General features: G+C 42.2%; 2 protein-coding genes across 4 annotated transcripts in view; one reads left to right on the top strand and one right to left on the bottom strand.

Annotated features, from left to right (window-relative positions):
• LOC138430985 (zinc finger protein 705A-like) overlaps nucleotides 1-18,160 on the bottom strand; it is a 108,618-nt gene that overhangs the window by 41,546 nt on the left and 48,912 nt on the right. For all 3 annotated transcript variants that reach the window (XM_069573107.1, XM_069573108.1, XM_069573109.1), the window contains one exon: nucleotides 7,086-7,268. The gene's annotated coding sequence lies outside the window, so the exon portion shown is untranslated. The remainder of the gene's footprint in view (nucleotides 1-7,085; nucleotides 7,269-18,160) is intronic.
• Nucleotides 1,636-8,394, top strand: LOC138430804 (zinc finger protein 678-like). The gene is made up of 4 exons (XM_069572826.1): nucleotides 1,636-1,647; nucleotides 5,203-5,329; nucleotides 7,394-7,932; nucleotides 8,185-8,394. Exons 1-4 carry the CDS (start codon nucleotides 1,636-1,638, stop codon nucleotides 8,392-8,394), a joined length of 888 nt encoding a protein of 295 aa, XP_069428927.1.

Here is an 18,160-nt window from a genome sequence, read left to right as displayed (position 1 = left end):
TCAAGGCTGTGGTTTTTCCTGTGATCATGTATGGATGTGAGAGTTGGACTGTGAAGAAGGCTGATCACTGAAGAATTGATGCTTTTGAACTGTGGTGTTGGAGAAGACTCTTGAGAGTCCCTTGGACTGCAAGGAGATCCAACCAGTCCATTCTGAAGGAGATCAGTCCTGGGATTTCTTTGGAAGGAATGATGCTGAAGCTGAAACTCCAGTACTTTGGCCACCTCATGGGAAGAGTTGACTCATTGGAAAAGACTCTGATGCTGGGAGGGACTGGGGGCAGGAGGAGAAGGGGACGACACAGGATGAGATGGCTGGATGGCATCACGGACTTGATGGATGTGAGTCTGAGTGAACTCCGGGAGTCGGTGATGGACAGGGAGGCCTGGCGTGCTGGGATTCATGGGGTCGCAAAGAGTCGGACACGACTGAGTGACTGAGCTGAGGTATCGTAATAGGCAACAAGGGAAATATCTCTGGATCCTATTAGGTTAGAAGATAAGGATCCAGAGAATCTTTTATTATTTATCAATAGGCCTAATCTGGAAATTAACACTTGGATTGACATATCAACAAGGACCTTCACCTGATCTGGGATGAGCGTCCCAGCACTGGGAATTCTTCAGTCCCTTCGGCCTGCCTGCTCCCTTTGTTACAAAATCTGTGTATATCTAATTCCCCTCCTGCATCCTTGGAGCAGTTTTCTCAGAACTACTGAGACGCTGTCTCCTGGGCTCAGAGTCCTAAACATTGCCAACAAAAGCAATAACTCTCTACGTTCAGGTTATGACTGTATTTTGTAGTCCGCACTGTGGATGCTAATAAAGAAGGTCAAACTACAGACATCTTACAAATAAGACAAGATAAACCTTGAGTTTTCTATGTTCAGCAGCCTATGGCATCGTCGACTTAAAAATATGCACAACTTGAGAGTTGCAAGTTAAGTTTTATTTGGGGCAAAATGAGGACTGCAGCCTAGGAGGCAGTGCCTCAGTTAGTTCTGAGAGATTGCTCCAAGGAAGCCAGAGGGGAAGTCAGGCTCTATAAAGTTTTTAACAAAGGGAGCAGGCACTCTGAACATCAAAGATCAGGTATCAAATTAGAAAGTTAGCACTCTATGTATAGGAAGATGCAAGCCTCTGGGCTCATTGCCTTCATGTGCACTTCAGCTCCCTGGGGCTAATCCTGTTTCCTTGTTCATCTTGCTGCCTGTATTTCCCCAGCTTCTCAGCAATCACCATGGCGTGGGGGTGGGTGGGTGGAGGGAGGAACGTGAAGGGGTGGCAACATATGCTTGATTGCAATTTAGGGAGTTCTTATTCACATATGAAGGGCAGAAATTACTGATGGCTGTGACATTTCTTGTTTATTAATGTGGCAGGAGATATTTTCATTTCACAATGGCTATAGCCATCTTACATGTGATCCTGCAGAGAAGATTCTTAGGGTGCATCACTTATTTCGGTTTGAGGGGCTGGGGGTCATGTCCAGGTGAAGGTTGGGGCTTGAATTCTGATGGGTCTGGAAGTCTGGAGTCTCAAGGCTTCTTCCCCATCCTCAGATTGACCTGCCTAGTGCTTGGATTGGCTGTGAGTGAAATCGTGAGAAAGGGTCCTGGTGACTGAGCTGTTGAAGATGGAGCCCCTGGTAAGTAGAGATGCCTCCTCCTGAAATTACGCCCCAAGTGCCATTAGATGGACAAGGTTGCAAACTGGCTTCTATGTTCCAAGCACAAGCAGACAGGGTTCAGATATTTGAGCTCAAATTACCTTTGTCCAGGACTCTGGGATAGTTATCATGGGTCAGGTCTATCAATAATAAGAAACTAATCTCATTCTTTACAGTAAACAAATTTATGAGAGCTTGCACTAATCTTGTATGTTTACAGAAGAGATAATAAAATTTCTTTTTACTTATTCAACCCTTGTCCTGATTGGTGAAAGATTAATTTTTTGGCTATTTTTGGATGTGAGGGGCTTAGGAGCAGTAATGGCAAGTAGTAGAGATCAGTGAGGAGAAGACATCACAAGCCCTGGAGAGTCAGAGGTCACGGCCCTGAGTGTAGCTAATCTAGTGTTATACTACCTGATGTGAAGCTGTTCAGTGTTGACAGGAACAGAAATCAGGTTTGGAACTAAAAGAGAATCATTTTACTTTTTTTCAGTTTTTAACCTCTCACTACTCAGTACATATGCACTATTGAAAGTTAATGAAAAAGTCAACAAACTATCATTAGCATTCTTTCCCCAAATCACGCATTTTCAGTTCAGTTCAGTTGTGTCCGACTCTGGGACCCCATGGACTGCAGCACACCAGGCCTCCCTGTCTATCACCAACTACTGGAGTTTACTCAAACATGTCCATTGAGTCGGTGATGCCGTCCAACCATCTCATCCTCTGTCATCCCCTTCTCCTGCTGACTTCAATTTTGCCCAACATCAGGGTCTTTTCAAATGAGTCAGTTCTTTGCATCACGTGCCCCAAATATTGGAGTTTCAGCTTCAGCATCAGTCCTTCCAATGAATATTCAGGACTGATTTCCTTTAGGATGGACTGGTTGGATTTCTTGCAGTCTACGGGACTCTCAAGAGTCTTCTCCAACATCACAGTTCAAAAGCATCAATTCTTCAGTGATCAGCTTCCTTTATAGTCCAACTCTCACATCCATAGATGACCACTGGAAAAACCATAGCCTTGACTAGATGGACCTTTGTTGGCAAAGTGATGTCTCTGCTTTTTAATATGCTATCTAGGTTGGTCATAACTTTTCTTCCAAGGAGTAAGTGCCTTTTAATTTCATGGCTGCAGTCACCATCTGCAGTGATTTTGGAGCCTAAAAAATAGTCTGCCACTGTTTCCCCATCTATTTCCCATGAAGTGATGGGACCAGATGCCATGATCTTCATTTTCTGAATGTTGAGCTTTAAGCCAATTTTTTCACTCTCCTCTTTCACTTTCATCAAGAGGCTCTTTAGTTCTTCTTCACGTTCTGCCATAAGGGTGGTGTCATCTGCATATCTGAGGTTATTGATATTTCTCCCAGCTCTCTTGATTCCAGCTTGTGCTTCCTCCAGCCCAGCATTTCTCATGATGTACTCTGCATATGAGTTAAATAAGCAGGGTGACAATATACAGCCTTGACGTACTCCTTTTCCTATTTGGAACCAGGTGTTTTTTTTGGTTCCATGTCCAGTTCTAACTGTTAACTTCCTGACCTGCGTACAGGTTTCTCAAGAGGCAGGTCAGGTGGTCTGGTATTCCCATCTCTTTCAGAATTTTCCACAGTTTATTGTGATCCACAGAGTTAAGGACTTTAGCATAGTCAATAAAGCAGAAGTAGATGTATTTCTGGAACTCTCTTGCTTTTTCAATGATCCAGCGGATGTTGGCAGTTTGATATTTGGTTCCTCTGCCTTTTCTAAGGACTTCCCTGGTGGCTCAGAGGGTAAAGCATCTGTCTACAGTGCCTTTTCTAAATCCAGCTTGAACCTGTGGAAGTTTACAGTTCACATACTGTTGAAGCCTGGCTTGGAGAATTTTAAGCATTACTTTGCTAGCATGTGAGATGAGTGCAATTGTGCAGTAGTTTGAGAATTCTTTGGCATTGCTTTTCTTTGGGATTGGAATGAAAACTGACCTTTTCCAGTCCTGTGACCATTGCTGAGTTTTCCAAATTTGATGACATATTGAGTGCAGCACTTTCACAGCCTCATCTTTTAGGATTTGAAATAGCTCAACTGGAATTCCATCACCTCCGCTAGCTTTGTTCGTAGTGATGCTTCCTAAGGCCCACTTAACTTCACATTCCAAGATGTCTGACTTGTACTTATATTTGAGAACTGGAACGAATGTAATATTGTTACTGTTTAATTGCTCAGTTTTATCCGACTCTTTGCAACCCTGTGGACTGTAGCCCACCAGGCTCCTTGTCCATGGGATTTCCCAGGCAAGGATACTGGAATGGATTGTTATTTCCTTTTCCAGGGATCTTCCTGACACAGGGTTCATACCTGAGTCTTCTGCACTGTTAGACAGGCTCTTTACCACTGAGCCACCAGGGAAGTCTGGAAGGAATGTGTAGGGAGGAGTATTGTCTGCAAAGAAAAGAGACCCCATTCCAGTGTTCTTGCCTGAAGAATCCCAGGGACGGTGGAGCCTGCTGGGCTGCTGTCTATGAGGTTGCACAGAGTCGGACACGACTGAAGCGACTTAGCAGCAGCAGCAGAGTAGATAGAGTAAAACTAGGCTCTTGTATAGATTTTTTAAAAACTGGAGAAAACAAAGCCAATAACTAGGCTCCTTTCATCCTTCACCATAGAGACAGTGTTAGATTACAAGAGAAATAGGGATAACTAAGGTCAAGGTCCCTGAGAATGCAGAGAGTGGGAGTCCTCCCACCACAGGAATAGCCAGTCTCAGTCTGTCCTTCACTCCAGCCCGAGAGTCCATAACTCATTTTGCTGAACTGTCTTACCTCAGAGTGTGTTCTGAACACCTGAGTCCCACAGTGCTGAGAGAGACAACATCTCCTGGTACCGAGTTCTATATGAACCCTGTTCAGTTCTGAGAACACTATAGACAGCTCATCATGATTCTCTGACATTTGCATGATTAGTAGAATAATGTTTTGTATTTAACATAGGTTTGCTAGGCCAGAAACAGTTCATACCTCAATATATTGGGCGATTCAACACTCATAAGAAGTTATGAAAGCAGTTTCTATTTGGAGAATCAAAATTTCCCCTAGAGACATAATTTACCTTCTGAGCCACCAGGGAAGCACCTAGGGACATAATTTAAATCAATAGTCATGGTTTAAAGGTAGCTCATCATGGTTACTGTTTGTCTTGTTGGAAATGTGTCCAATTAATAAAAAAGAGAAATTTAATTATACATTTTCAAGTGACTATTTCATAATCACCTGTCTAGAAGTCCTAATTACCAGGTTATCGAAAAACTTCCAAATTATACTAAAACACACTTCATGTGATATTTCTGTAAAATAAGGATTCTTGAGTGTATAGGTGTCCATGAATGTATCTGAAAGGCAGACAACAGCTCAGTGCTGCAGGGAACCAGGGGAACCCCACATGGAGCATGATCATCATCCACCCAGTCCCCATCCTTCCTCAGCTGAACCTTTCCACTCTGGACAACAGTAGAGGCTGCTCTGTCTAAATCAGAATATCCCTGATGTTTTAGGAATTGGTGACGTTTGAAGATGTAGCTGTTGACTTCACCCGGGAAGAATGGAGCCTGCTAGACAAGTCCCAGAAAAACCTGTTCAGAAATGTGATGATGGAAACTATCACCCACCTGGTCTTTGTAGGTGAGTCTGTCAGCACAGATGTATATGCATCTGTGTCCATTGCATTCATTCATTCGCTGAACAAGCATATAAAACAGCTTCCTTGTATTCCACTGCAACTGTTTCCTGATTCTCTGATATTCTTCATGGACACTTAAAAGGAAGATGTTTCTTTATGTGACAGTTTTCATCACCACACTGAAAGGTTTTGTTGGCCAGGTTTCATCTTTGTTGCTACTCAGTCTCTAGACTCAAAACAGAACTGGGGATTCAATGGATATTTTAATGCATAAGTAAAAGGATTCGATATTTTAAAAATAATTATTCTATTCCAATCACTTCTTGAAGGCTTGAGAGCAGAGTCCTGTATATGACATAATTTTGATTCTTCCTGTAAGGTGGATCATTACTGGATCCTGTTTGATAGAAATATTCAGCCCACTGTAGAGTCTTTTGATCTTTCCCATTTGGAAAAGACTGAGGATTCTGTGTCCTCTCTCTGAACTGGTGCATGGGCATCAGCCCGTAGACAGCCTCACTGTTCTTGCTGCTGCTCTGGGTTTCCTCCTGGTCTGCTGAAGGATCTTCACTGTTTTGTCCAGTGAAGATGTTGTTGCCTGCACTGACCTTCAATTATCTCTTTATTTTCCTCAGTACCTTACCTTGGACTTAAGCATACCAAAGGATAATTAGGCCAGACTCAAAATCCACACTTTTTTTTAAAAAATCAAACAGGCAATCAGATCAGCAAATCAGATGTGATTTCCCAGCTGGAACAGGGAAAAGAGTTGTGGAGTAAAGCAGCAGGAAGCTTCCAAAGTCAAAGACCAGGTGAGCATCAGGGGCCTGGGCTTCACTGCAAAGAGGTTCTGGTCATTGAGTGACTAAGTCCTTGGAAGCAAAACTGAAGGTTTTGAGACATGAGGGATCTATCCTAAATGAAAGGAGAACGTTGGGGCATATTCCTCACATTTTTACCATTTTGTGCACCTATGATCCCAAATCATGTGTCTTCCTGCCACTTTCTTTTCTTTAAATACTTGTGGACTTGCTGCACTTAAACTTACACATAGTGATTCCTGTCCTGATCCTCTCATTTAATGTTTTTTCCATCATTTTCTGACACACTGTCTCTTCCCCACACTACATTTTTATATTTTAATCCTGGTTTTGTCTAACAGACAATGACTTTTAAAGTATTCTACTACCTTCAGTATTTCTTTGTTATGTACACAGTTTCTCCATTTGAGTGCCAATTTTTGGAACATACTCACATAGAGGACTTGGTAGTTATCTATATTTCTATTTTCCTAATGCCATTCTAAAATCTATATTTTTTCCTATTTCTTTAGGCAGTGAAAGACCACTTGGACAACAAGAAATGATACTCATGCCAAGTGTTTACAGGAAGCACATATCCCCTACCATGGCAATGGTAAGTTTCATGGGTGGGAACCCCAGTCATCCAAATTAAAGACCTGGCAGTGAGATAAGTTGGTAATTGAGAACTATTGCCTATGTGTAATTTGAGATTGAGCTCTTTTTGGAAAAAATTTTGGGTACACTGAAATCAGTTAAGAATCAATATGAGCTCAAAACCACAACCAGTGAATTAAGGGGAAAAAGTCAGTTATACAAACATTGCTCATCTTCAAAATTAATCTGATATCTGAGGTAGGAAACTATAAAAGTTTTATAAAACTATATTGTGCCTGCAGGGGAATAACACAACACATGTTTACTTCTAACACTGGAGACATTTTAACGGGAAACTTACCAGCTGATGCTCTACGGTGAACATGCAGACAAATGAATGTCTGCCTGGTCTTGGGCAAACCAGTAACAGTTTCATATCTCCTTCTCCAAAGCAGGTTTCTCACTTGCAAGGAAATTCTGCTGGATGTACTGATCTGAGTGATGAATTTACTCCTCAATCTTCACCTCAATATTCAACAGTTCCCTTAAGAAGGAAACATAATGTCAGCAAACAGTGTGAAAAATCACTTAGTCAAGGGTCATTCCTTAATGGACAGGGTCACATTCACACTAGAGGTAAATCATGTCAATGTGCTCCGTGTGGAAAAGTCCTTCGGAATTTCTTTAGACTCAGAAGACACAAGGTGATTTACACTGGAGAGAAACCATTCAAATGTCAACACTGTGGCAAAGTCTTCAATCAAAGATTCTCCTTGAAAGAGCATGAGAGCACTCATACAGGCGAGAAGCCCTATGAATGTCCTCTATGTAGGAAAGCCTTTAGTAATTACTCTAGCCTCAGCAGACACAAGAAGATTCACACTGGAGAGAAACCATTCAAATGTCAACTCTGTGGGAAAGTCTTCAATCAAAGTTACTACTTGAAAGACCATGAGAGAACTCATACAGGAGAGAAGCCCTATAAATGTCCTCTGTGTGGAAAGGCCTTTAGTAGTTGTACTAGCCTCAGCAAACACAAGAGGATTCACACTGGAAATAAACCATTTGAATGTCGACTCTGTGGAAAAATCATCAATGGAAGATTCTCCTTGAAAGAACATGAGAAAGCTCACAGAGGAGAGAATGGCTATGAATGTCATCAGTGTGGAAAAGTCTTTAGTTTTTGCTCTAGGCTCATACGACACAAGGTGAGTCACACTAGAGAGAAACCATTCAAATGTCAACTGTGTGGGAAGGCTTTCAGTCAAAATTCCTCCTTGAAACAACATGAGAAAAGTCACACAGAAAAGAAGACTTATGAATGTCATCAGTGTGGGAAAGTCTTTAGTAGATGTGCCAGCCTCAAGAGACACAGTATGATTCACACTGGAGAGAAACCATTCAAATGTCAACTGTGTGGGAAAGTCTTCAGTCGAAATTCCTCCTTGAAAGAACATGAGAGAACTCACACAGGAGAGAAGCCCTATGAGTGTCATCAGTGTGGAAAAGCGTTTCCTCAACGAAGGGACCTTAATTCACACAATAAAATTCACACTGGAGAGAAACCATATCTATGTCTTGAGTGTGGGAAGTTCTTCCGTTATAGTTCTGGGCTTTGTATGCACAAGAAAATCCACACAGGAGTGAAAGCACGTTTGCCTTGTGTGTAAGAAGGCCTTCAGTAAATGTAGTAAACTGAGGGAACATGAGAGAACCCAGAGCAGAGAGCAGCCCTGTGAGTGTCAGCTCTGTGGAGAACACTTTGCTCCTGCTATTTCCCTTAGACAACAGGAGGGAACCCAGCACAGGAGATAAAAGCAGAAGGGCCCTCCATAGATGTTCTAACCTGAGGTGACTTAATCAACATGGAGGCTCCTACAGGCATCATATTCCATCCACAGTCCAGACAGGCATCACCTGTGGAAGTGGACCCATATGCGCACTGTCTATGCCTTTAGTCAATTGCTTGACCTCAGGTAACTTAGCAGAACTCACTCTGTAAACACAATATGAGTGTTTTCAGCAGCACCTTCCAACTTTATAGACCCTAGAGTATGTGAGGAGAGGATAAGCAACCCCTAGTTCTTCTTTCACAATTAATTGTTCAGTATGAGGCTGCTCCATGTGGCCTGGAGAAAGAGCAGTCCATTCCAGGATTCTTGGTTGGAGAATTCCATGGACAGAGGAGCCTGGTGGGCTACAGTCCATGGGGTCACAAAGAGTTGGACATGACTGAACAACTAATATGCACACACACACACTCAATGTGGAGAATCACTGGGACTGTAATCACTCTTAACAAATACTCAGATGAGCCCCAGGCTTGATGTGCACAAGAAACTCAGTGAAAATAAAGTAAACACTAAAATAAGAACAAAGATTAAGACTTGAGAAATACCAAAGTATGTTGAGCAACATCAAAGCATACTTCTAAATAATTTATCCTCAAGAATTGATTTCATGGAAAGTTATGAGAAATTCTTTCTCCATAGAGCAAACCCACTGGTTCACCTGTGCTCAGACCATATAACACATCCTCAGTGTCATGAAGGAAGAAGGAAGAGAAGTCTTCAGTGATCGCTTGTTTTTCAGTTAATGTCAAATTCTCACACTGAGGATGTAGCAATCCTAAAAACCACAGTGGAGCTACAGCTAGATTTCACATCATAAGAAAAGTGATCATATATGGGACGGGGAACCCCTGAAAGAAAACTGTAACACACAATCAGGCTTCCCAAGTAGCTCAGTGGTAAAGAATATGCCTGTGAATTCAGGAGACACAGGTTTGATCCTGCTTCCAGGAAGAAACCCTGGAGAAGGAAGTGGCAACCCACTCCAGTATTCTTGCCTGGAAAATCTCATGGACAGATGAGCCTGGTGGGCTAGTCTATGGCATCGCAGAGTTGTACACAACTTAGCAACTGAACAACAACAACACACAATCAGGCAGATTGTGATATGGGGAAATAGTTCTTGATGGAAATGTGGCATACAATGAAGAGTGAAGTGACCTAGCAATATGGAATACAGAGTTTTGTAAGAAATTAATGTTTGTGTATAGAATAATAATTGCAAATATTCAAATAATAAAGTCCACGGCTAAAGAAGCTCAGAGTTGCTGTTTAATTTCTTTGAGCCCCTATAAACAAGGGACACAGGTTTACACTCTGGAAAAGTGGGCAGAGACAGCCCCATTCTCTGAGTTCCCTCTTTCTCCACAGCTCTTTGTACACAACTCAACTCCACTCATTCCAATGTCCCCCTATCCCCATGACCCCATTCAAACCCTGGCGGTGACACAGCTCTGATCTTCAGCTCCACTGGTCAGGTTTCTCAGAATGTTGTGACCCTCCTCACGCAAGGTCCTGGGGGAGTCTCAGAGACATCTCGTCTTACATTATTTGAGCCCCTTAACCTACGTCTGCAGAGAGAAACCACCTGGGGCTCAAGAAACAGACATCTCTGCCTTCCCAGACCTCAGAATTCTCTTTGTTACTTTGCCCCCAAACCTCTGAACTGAGCCAAGTGGGTGAAAAGTTCCTTCCATGATCTTACTGTCTGTCTTACTTAGCCGATTACTGAATCATGCACCCAGCATTCTCACTAAACAGGAACCCAGCCTTGTTACCACCACATAAGCTCATGGAATAAGGCTGCAGGAATATAAAATGCTCCAAACTATCAGCCTTAACACAAGTCAGTTTTGAAAATAACTAGTACAATGTTTTTTTCCAAAGAAAGAAAGAAATACTATCACAAAGCAGATGTCCCCACTTGTCTGCAGGACTTGGAAAGTTATCCTTTGATACACACCTACATTGAACTGAAATTTCCAGGGAGTCTTCCCGGATATCCACTGGGATCAGGTGTGTTCCTATCCTTGTTCCTATGAAGATTCTTTTAATTTGTTTTCCGGCACAGATGGAACAAGCTGATACATGACCTTAATTGGCCAGGAGAAATCTTAACAAGGTCACAGGACCACGGAGCAGTAACAAAGGCAGCTAAGGGAATTCTCCCCACTGACCCTCAGCCACCTCCGAGGCTGCATCTCCTCCAGTGGAGGGTGTCCAGTGCCTACCATTCTGAGCATCTACTGACAGATGGGAGGTACCCAGCTGGATTTCAGGTTTGGTTTTTTAAAAAAATTTGTTTTGGTGTTCAGTGTGTTCCCCAGAGAACCTGGACATAGACAAAATATGCATAGATGTGGCTTTATGCACTGAGGCATGGGTAATTTAATTTTTTAAACTAATATTTTTTCTTGGGTATGATTGGGTTACAATATGACATGTTTTACTTGTGTATGATTATAGTTCAGTTTTAATATGCCATAAAATGGTCAACACCAAGAAAGTAGAGGTTTATCTTTTACCATCCTGTTCACCTATTTTGGGGCTTCCCTGGTGGCTCAGATGGTAAAAAATTTGCCTGCAATGCAGAAGACCTAGGTTTGATCCCTGGGTAGGGAATATCCCCTGGAGGAGGGCATGGAAAACCACTGCTGTATCTTTGCCTGGAGAATCCCATGGACAGAGGAGCCATCAGCCATCCCTCTGCTGCTACTGTCTGCTATCAACTGCTCTGTTCTGTGAATATATGGATTTGTTTTTGTGCCATTGACTGTCTTTAATATTTTTTACTTTATGTGTTCTTTTTCTTTGTTTTTAGTGGTCCATACATGTCGATTCACAAGGTATTTCTCTTCTAGATGTGTCTACAAGACATGACAGGGTCAAAAGGTGATACATAACCTTGACTGGGTTAAGAAAAACCTAATTAAGGTCATGCAACTTCAGAGCAGACTCAAAGGCAGCAGGAAAGTGAAATTTCCCACTGGTTCTCAGTTCAGTTCAGTCGCTCAGTCGTGTCCGACTCTTTGCAACCCCATGAATAGCAGCACGCCAGGCCTCCCTGTCCATCACCAACTCCTGGAGTTCACTCAGATTCATGTCCATCGAGTCCGTGATGCCATCCAGCCATCTCATCCTCTGTCCTCCCCTTCTCTTCCTGCCCCCAATCCCTCCCAGCATCAGAGTCTTTTCCAATGAGTCAATCTTCCCATGAGGTGGCCAAAGTACTGGAGTTTCAGCTTTAGCATCATTCCCTCCAAAGAAATCCCAGGACTGATCTCCTTCAGAATGGACTGGTTGGATCTCCTTGCAGTCCAAGGGACTCTCAAGAGTCTTCTCCAGCACCACAGTTCAAAAGCATCAATTCTTCAGCGCTCAGCCTTCTTCACAGTCCAACTCTCACATCCATACATGACTACTGGAAAAACCATAGCCTTGACTAGCCTCAGCCACTTTCAAATGGACTCAAGAGTGTCCGGCATCTGCCATTCTGAGCATCTACTGACCAACAAGGATTAGGGTTAGGGACCAGCCCAGCTCAGGTGCAGCAGAGTAGAGGATTTAAGGTTGTTATATGTAAATTTGGAGTTCACTTACTTGTCATTTTGACATTATTTGATACATCTGCTTACTGCTGTTGACTTGAATAAACTTACTATTATATAAAAAATAAATTTGGCATTCAGCCTGTCCATCAGAGAAATGGGACAGTAGACCAGATATTATTATGTATTGATGTGGTTTAAGCGATCGGCCACAGATACTTTAAATTTTATTCTTTTCTAGGTTATCACTGGTCACAATATTAGATAAGTTTCATGTGTGTAACAATATATTTCAGCTCCAGCATATCACAAAATTGCTTAGCACCAAAATTTTTTTTTGTTGTTGTTGTTGTTACCATTCTGTGGACCTATTTTACTCATTGGCCGTCTGTCCATTTGCTGCTACCCTCTGACGTTGACTGCTCTGTTCTGTAAGAATATGTGTTTGTTTTTGTATCATTTGTTTTCCTCATTTTTTTTTTACTTATTTGCTTTTAAAATATATGTTTAGTGTTCCACATATAAGTGAATTCGTAAGCTATTTCTCTTCTAAATGTGTCTTCAAGATGTTGATAGATACAGGGTGATTGCTGTTGTTCAGTCACTAAGATGTGTGACTCTTTTTGACCTCCTAGACTATAGCTTACCTAACCTTGATTGGTTAAGAAAACCTCATCAAGGTCATGTGACCTTAGGATAGTATAAAGTCAGCATGAAAGGGAAATTTCCCTGCTGACTCTACTCAGCCACCCTGGAAGGTGCATCTCCTCAGCTGGAGTGTCTAGCACTCATGATTCTGATCATCTGCTGACTAGAGGCTAACAGCAGACTAGAGATTCACAGCTGTGTGGTTTAAACTTGGTGTTTGGCTAGTCCCTCAGGAAAATATGACGAGTAAAATTATATAGTGATGTGGCTTTAGACCACATCACTGATGTGGAACTGATTCTTTAATTTCTTTCAACTTAATTTTAAATTTTTTTAAACTTAGGTATCATTCCATTATAACATTAGTGAAGTTGTAGGTGCACAGCCATACATTTTAGCTTCTGTGAACCACACACCTCCTCAGCACCAAAAATGCAGTTTTTCTCTGTTACTATTTGCTGCCCTATTTTGCTGAGGCTTCTCCTCTGATTTCCACTACTCAGGTCTTTGTACTTGTTATCCTGTCAACTTTTTTCTTCCTTAAAATTCTTTTTACTTGTTTTCTTTTTGTTTTTTTTTTTTTTTTATGTTCCACACATGAGTGAAATTGTGAATTATTTCTTTCTCATAACATGTCTTTGGATGTGGTTAGACCAAAGGTAATAGATGATGTCACTTGGCTAAGAAACTCTCGACAATGTCATGTGACCTTGGAGCAGCCTCAGGTCAGCTAGGAAAGGGAAATTCCTTCTTCACCGGTCCTCAGCTACCTTCAAAGCTGCATCTCCTCCAGTAGAGGCATTCCTCCTCCACCTCTCTGATCATCTACAGAGAGGAGGAGGACAACTGGATTTTAGGATAGTTTGCTTTAAATTTGGTGTTTAGCATATTGCTCAGAAAAAGACGTCCATAGTAAAGATAACATAGTGATTTTGCCTGGCAATAGGGTAAGGTGTCTTTATAATTTAAGTTTATAAATTGAGTTAACATTGTGTTTTAAGGTTAGATGTGTTCCATTTGTGCTTTACACGTCAACTTTTGTAAACCTTACACATGCTCACCACCCAGATTTTCTTCTCTGTCACTACACATTTGATCACTTTACCATCGTGCCTTTAACCCTGAAACCTCCTCACTGGTATTCACTACTCTGTTCTGTATATCTGTGTGTTTCTTTTTGTCATCTGCTTTGCTTCTTTCTAGTTTGTTCTTACGGTTCTACCTGGGAGTGAAGTCCTTTGGTGTTTGCCTTCAGCCTCTGACTTAGTTCATTAGCATCATAACAAGGTCTATCCATGTTCTGGAAAAGAACAAGATCTCAATTTTTTCTTAAAGGCTGATTAGATTTCTGTTGAATATGCACATGGTTTTTTTTTTTTTTTCCCCTTACCCCCTTTTCCCTTGATTGGGAACTATGACAAGGAGCGTATTACTTTTGTTTTCTTCTAGGAGTTTTACAATCTTAGGTGTTATCTTCAAATCTTTAATCAACTCTGGGTTGAGTTTTAGGTATGGTGCCAAATAAGGGTCTAGATTTAGACTGTGATGCTGGGAAAGATTGAAGGCAAAAGGAGAAGGGTGCATCAGAGGATGAAATGGTTATATTGAATCACCAACTCAATGGACATGACCTTGAGCAAACTGGAGGACAGGGAAGCCTGGCATGCTGCAGTCCATGGGATCGCAAAGAGTCAAGACTCAACTTAGTGAATGAACACACACATACAATGATCTAGCTCACTTAATCTCAGTAAATTTGAGAACAGAGGCGATAAAATACATCCTTCTGAATGCTATTATTATGTGAAGATTCAAATTCTAAGGAATTTAGCATCTTATCATTCTCATTGATGTGGGACACTGGATAAAGAGCTATGAAACCTCAGTGCTATTGTATGTAGGCACTGAAAGCTTTAAAAATTATTTCTTCATCTTTAGTTGAAAAATATATTTCACATTATTATTAACTAGGTAAAAATGAGACACTGAGGATGAAAGATTCAGAAAACAGGGGAGAACAATAATTTGGGTAACTGAATTTTTGTCTGAAAATTGACTTCTCTGATGTCAGTTGGGAGAGTACAGTTTTTTTTAAATTACCAAATTAAATAAATATTTTTGATTTTCAAATGCCTATGGCATTCTAAAGGATATCAGTCCTGGGTGTTCTTTGGAAGGAATGATGCTAAAGCTGAAACTCCAGTACATTGGCCACCTCATGGGAAGAGTTGACTCATTGGAGAAGACTCTGATGCTGGGAGGGATTGGGGGCAGGAGGAGAAGGGGATGACAGAGGATGAGATGGCTGGATGGCAATCCCGACTCAATGGACATGAGCTTGAGTGAACTCGGGAGTTGGTGATAGATAGGGAGGCCTGGCGTGGTACTGTGATTCATGCGGTCACAAAGAGTCGGACACGACTGAGCGACTGAACTGAACTGATCCAGTGAATTTGTTAGATTAAACTTTATGTGTACAAAAAATATATTTCAATTCCAGTAGATCATAAAATTGGTGAGCACCAACAACTTAGGTGTTTTTGTTACCAACTGTGGACCCGCTCCACTCGTCGGCCGTCGCCTTGCCACCATCCTCCGACACGCCCTGCTCTGCTCCGTGAGAATGTCTGCTTTTGTGTCATTTGCTTTCCTTCCTTTTTGTGTTGACTTATTTGCTTTTGAAATTTGTGTTTAGTGTTCCACATCCAAGTGAATGCACAAGGTATTTCTGTTTTCTAAATGGGTCTTTGAGACACTGAGAGATACAGGGTGATTTCTGCTGTTCAGTCGCTCAGTTGTGTCTGATTCTTTGTGACCTCTGGACTATAGCCTACATAACATTGATTGGTTAAGAAAACCTCATCCAAAAAAAAGAAAAAGGGAAGAAAACCTCATCAAGGTCATATGACCTGCTGCTGCTGCTAAGTCGCTTCAGTTGTGTCCGACTCTGTGCGACCCCATAGACGGCAGCCCAACAGGATCCCCCATCCCTGAGATTCTCCAGGCAAGAACACTGCAGTGGGTTGCCATTTCCTTCTCCAGTGCATGAAAGGGAAAAGTGAAAGTGAAGTCACTCAGTCGTGTCCAACTCTTAGCGACCCCATGGACTGCAGCCCACCAGGCTCCTCCGTCCATGGGATTTTCCAGGCAAGAGTACTGAAGTGGGGGGTATAAAGTCAGCAGGAAAGGGAAATTTCCCCTCTGACCCTCCTCAGCCACCCTGGAAGCTGCATCTCCTCGGCTGGAGTGTCCAGCACTCATGATTCTGAGCATCTGCTGACAGACTAGAGGATCACAGCTGAATTTCAGGTTGTGTGGTTTAAAGTTGGTGTTTGGCTAGTCCCTCAGGGAAATGGGACAAGAGGAAAGTCATGTAGTGATGTGGCTTTAGGCAGCTGGGGATCGATTCTCTAATTTCTTATGAATTTTATTTTGTTTTAAGTTTTGGTATTATCCCATTATAATTTGAGGGAACTGTTAGGTACATCGCCATACATTTCAGCTTCTGTGAACCACGCACCTTCTCAGCACCCAAAACTGCAGGTTTCCTCTGTGACTATCTGCTGCCCCATTTTCTTTGCGGCTCCTCTTCTGATTCCCTTTACTCAGGTCTGTGTACCTTTGTATTTGCCATCATGTCAGCCTTGTCTTCTTTCAAATTCTGTTTACTTGTTTTCTTTTTGTCTTGTGTTCCACACACGAGTGAAATTGTGAATAATTTCTCTTAACAAGTCTTCAGATGTCGTCAGACCACAGGGAATAGATGATGTCACTTGGATAAGAAACTCTCGACAAGGTCATACGACCTTGGAGCAGCCTCAGGTCAGCTGGGAAAGGGAAATTCCTTCTTGACTGGTTCTCAGCCACCATCAGAGCTGCATCTCCCTCAGTGAGGGCATTCCTCCCCCACCTCTCTGATCATCTCCTACAGAGAGGAGGAGCACAGCTGGATTTTAGGATGGTTTGCTTTTTAAAGCTGGTGTTCAGCATATCACTCAGAACAAAAGCCAGACCACCTAACCTGCCTCTTGAGAAATCTGTATGCAGGTCAGGAAGCAACAGTTAGAACTGGACATGGAACAACAGACTGGTTCCAAATAGGAAAAGGAGTACGTCAAGGCTATATATTGAAACCCTGCTTATTTAACTTATATGCAAAGTACATCATGAGAAACACTGGACTGGAAGAAACACAAGCTGGAATCAAGATTGCTGGGAGAAATATCAATAACCTCAGATATGCAGATGACACCACCCTTATGGCAGAAAGTGAAGGGGAACTCAAAAGCCTCTTGATGAAAGTGAAAGAGGAGAGTGAAAAAGTTGGCTTAAAGCTCAACATTCAGAAAACGAAGATCATGGCATCCGGTCCCATCACTTCATGGGAAATAGATGGGGAAACAGTGGAAACAGTGTCAGACTTCATTTTTTTTGAGCTCCAAAATCACTGCAGATGGTGACTGCAGCCATGAAATTAAAGGACGCTTACTCCTTGGAAGAAAAGTTATGACCAACCTAGATAGCATATTCAAAAGCAGAGACATTACTTTGCCGACTAAGGTCCGTCTAGTCAAGGGTATGGTTTTTCCTGTGGTCATGGTATGGATGTGAGAGTTGGACTGTGAGGAAGGCTGGGCACCAAAGAATTGATGCTTTTGAACTGTGGTGTTGGAGAAGACTCTTGAGAGTCCCTTGGACTGCAAGGAGATCCAACCAGTCCATTCTGAAGGAGATCAGCCCTGGGATTTCTTTGGAAGGAATGATGCTAAAGCTGAAACTCCAGTACTTTGGCCACCTCATGTGAAGAGTTGACTCATTGGAAAAGACTCTGATGCTGGGAGGGATTGGGGGCAGGAAGAGAGGGGGACGACAGAGGATGAGATGTCTGGATGGCATCACAGACTCGATGTACGTGAGTCTGAGTGAACTCCAGGAGATGGTGATGGACAGGAAGGCCTGGCGTGCTGGGATTCATGGGGTCGCAAAGAGTCAGACACGACTGAGCGACTGAACTGAACTGAACTGATCTAGGTTGGTCATAACTTTTCTTCCAAGGAGTAAGTGCCTTTTAATTTCATGGCTGCAGTCACCATCTGCAGTGATTTTGGAGCCCAGAAAATAAAGTCTGACACTGTTTCCACTGTTTCTCCATCTATTTCCCATGAGGTGATGGGACCAGATGCCATGATATTTGTTTTCTGAATGTTGAGCTTTAGGCCAACTCTTTCACTCTCCACTTTCACTTTCATCAAGAGGCTTTTTAGCTCCTCCTCACTTTCTGCCATAAGGGTGGTGTCATCTGCATATCTGAGGTTATTGATATTTCTCCCAGCAATCTTGATTCCAGCTTTGTTCTTCCAGTCCAGCATTTCTCATGATGTATTCTGCGT

This window comes from Ovis canadensis, chromosome 26 (genome assembly GCF_042477335.2).
Source record: "Ovis canadensis isolate MfBH-ARS-UI-01 breed Bighorn chromosome 26, ARS-UI_OviCan_v2, whole genome shotgun sequence".
Taxonomy (NCBI): domain Eukaryota; kingdom Metazoa; phylum Chordata; class Mammalia; order Artiodactyla; family Bovidae; genus Ovis; species Ovis canadensis.
This window is presented reverse-complemented; position numbering and strand designations above follow the sequence as displayed.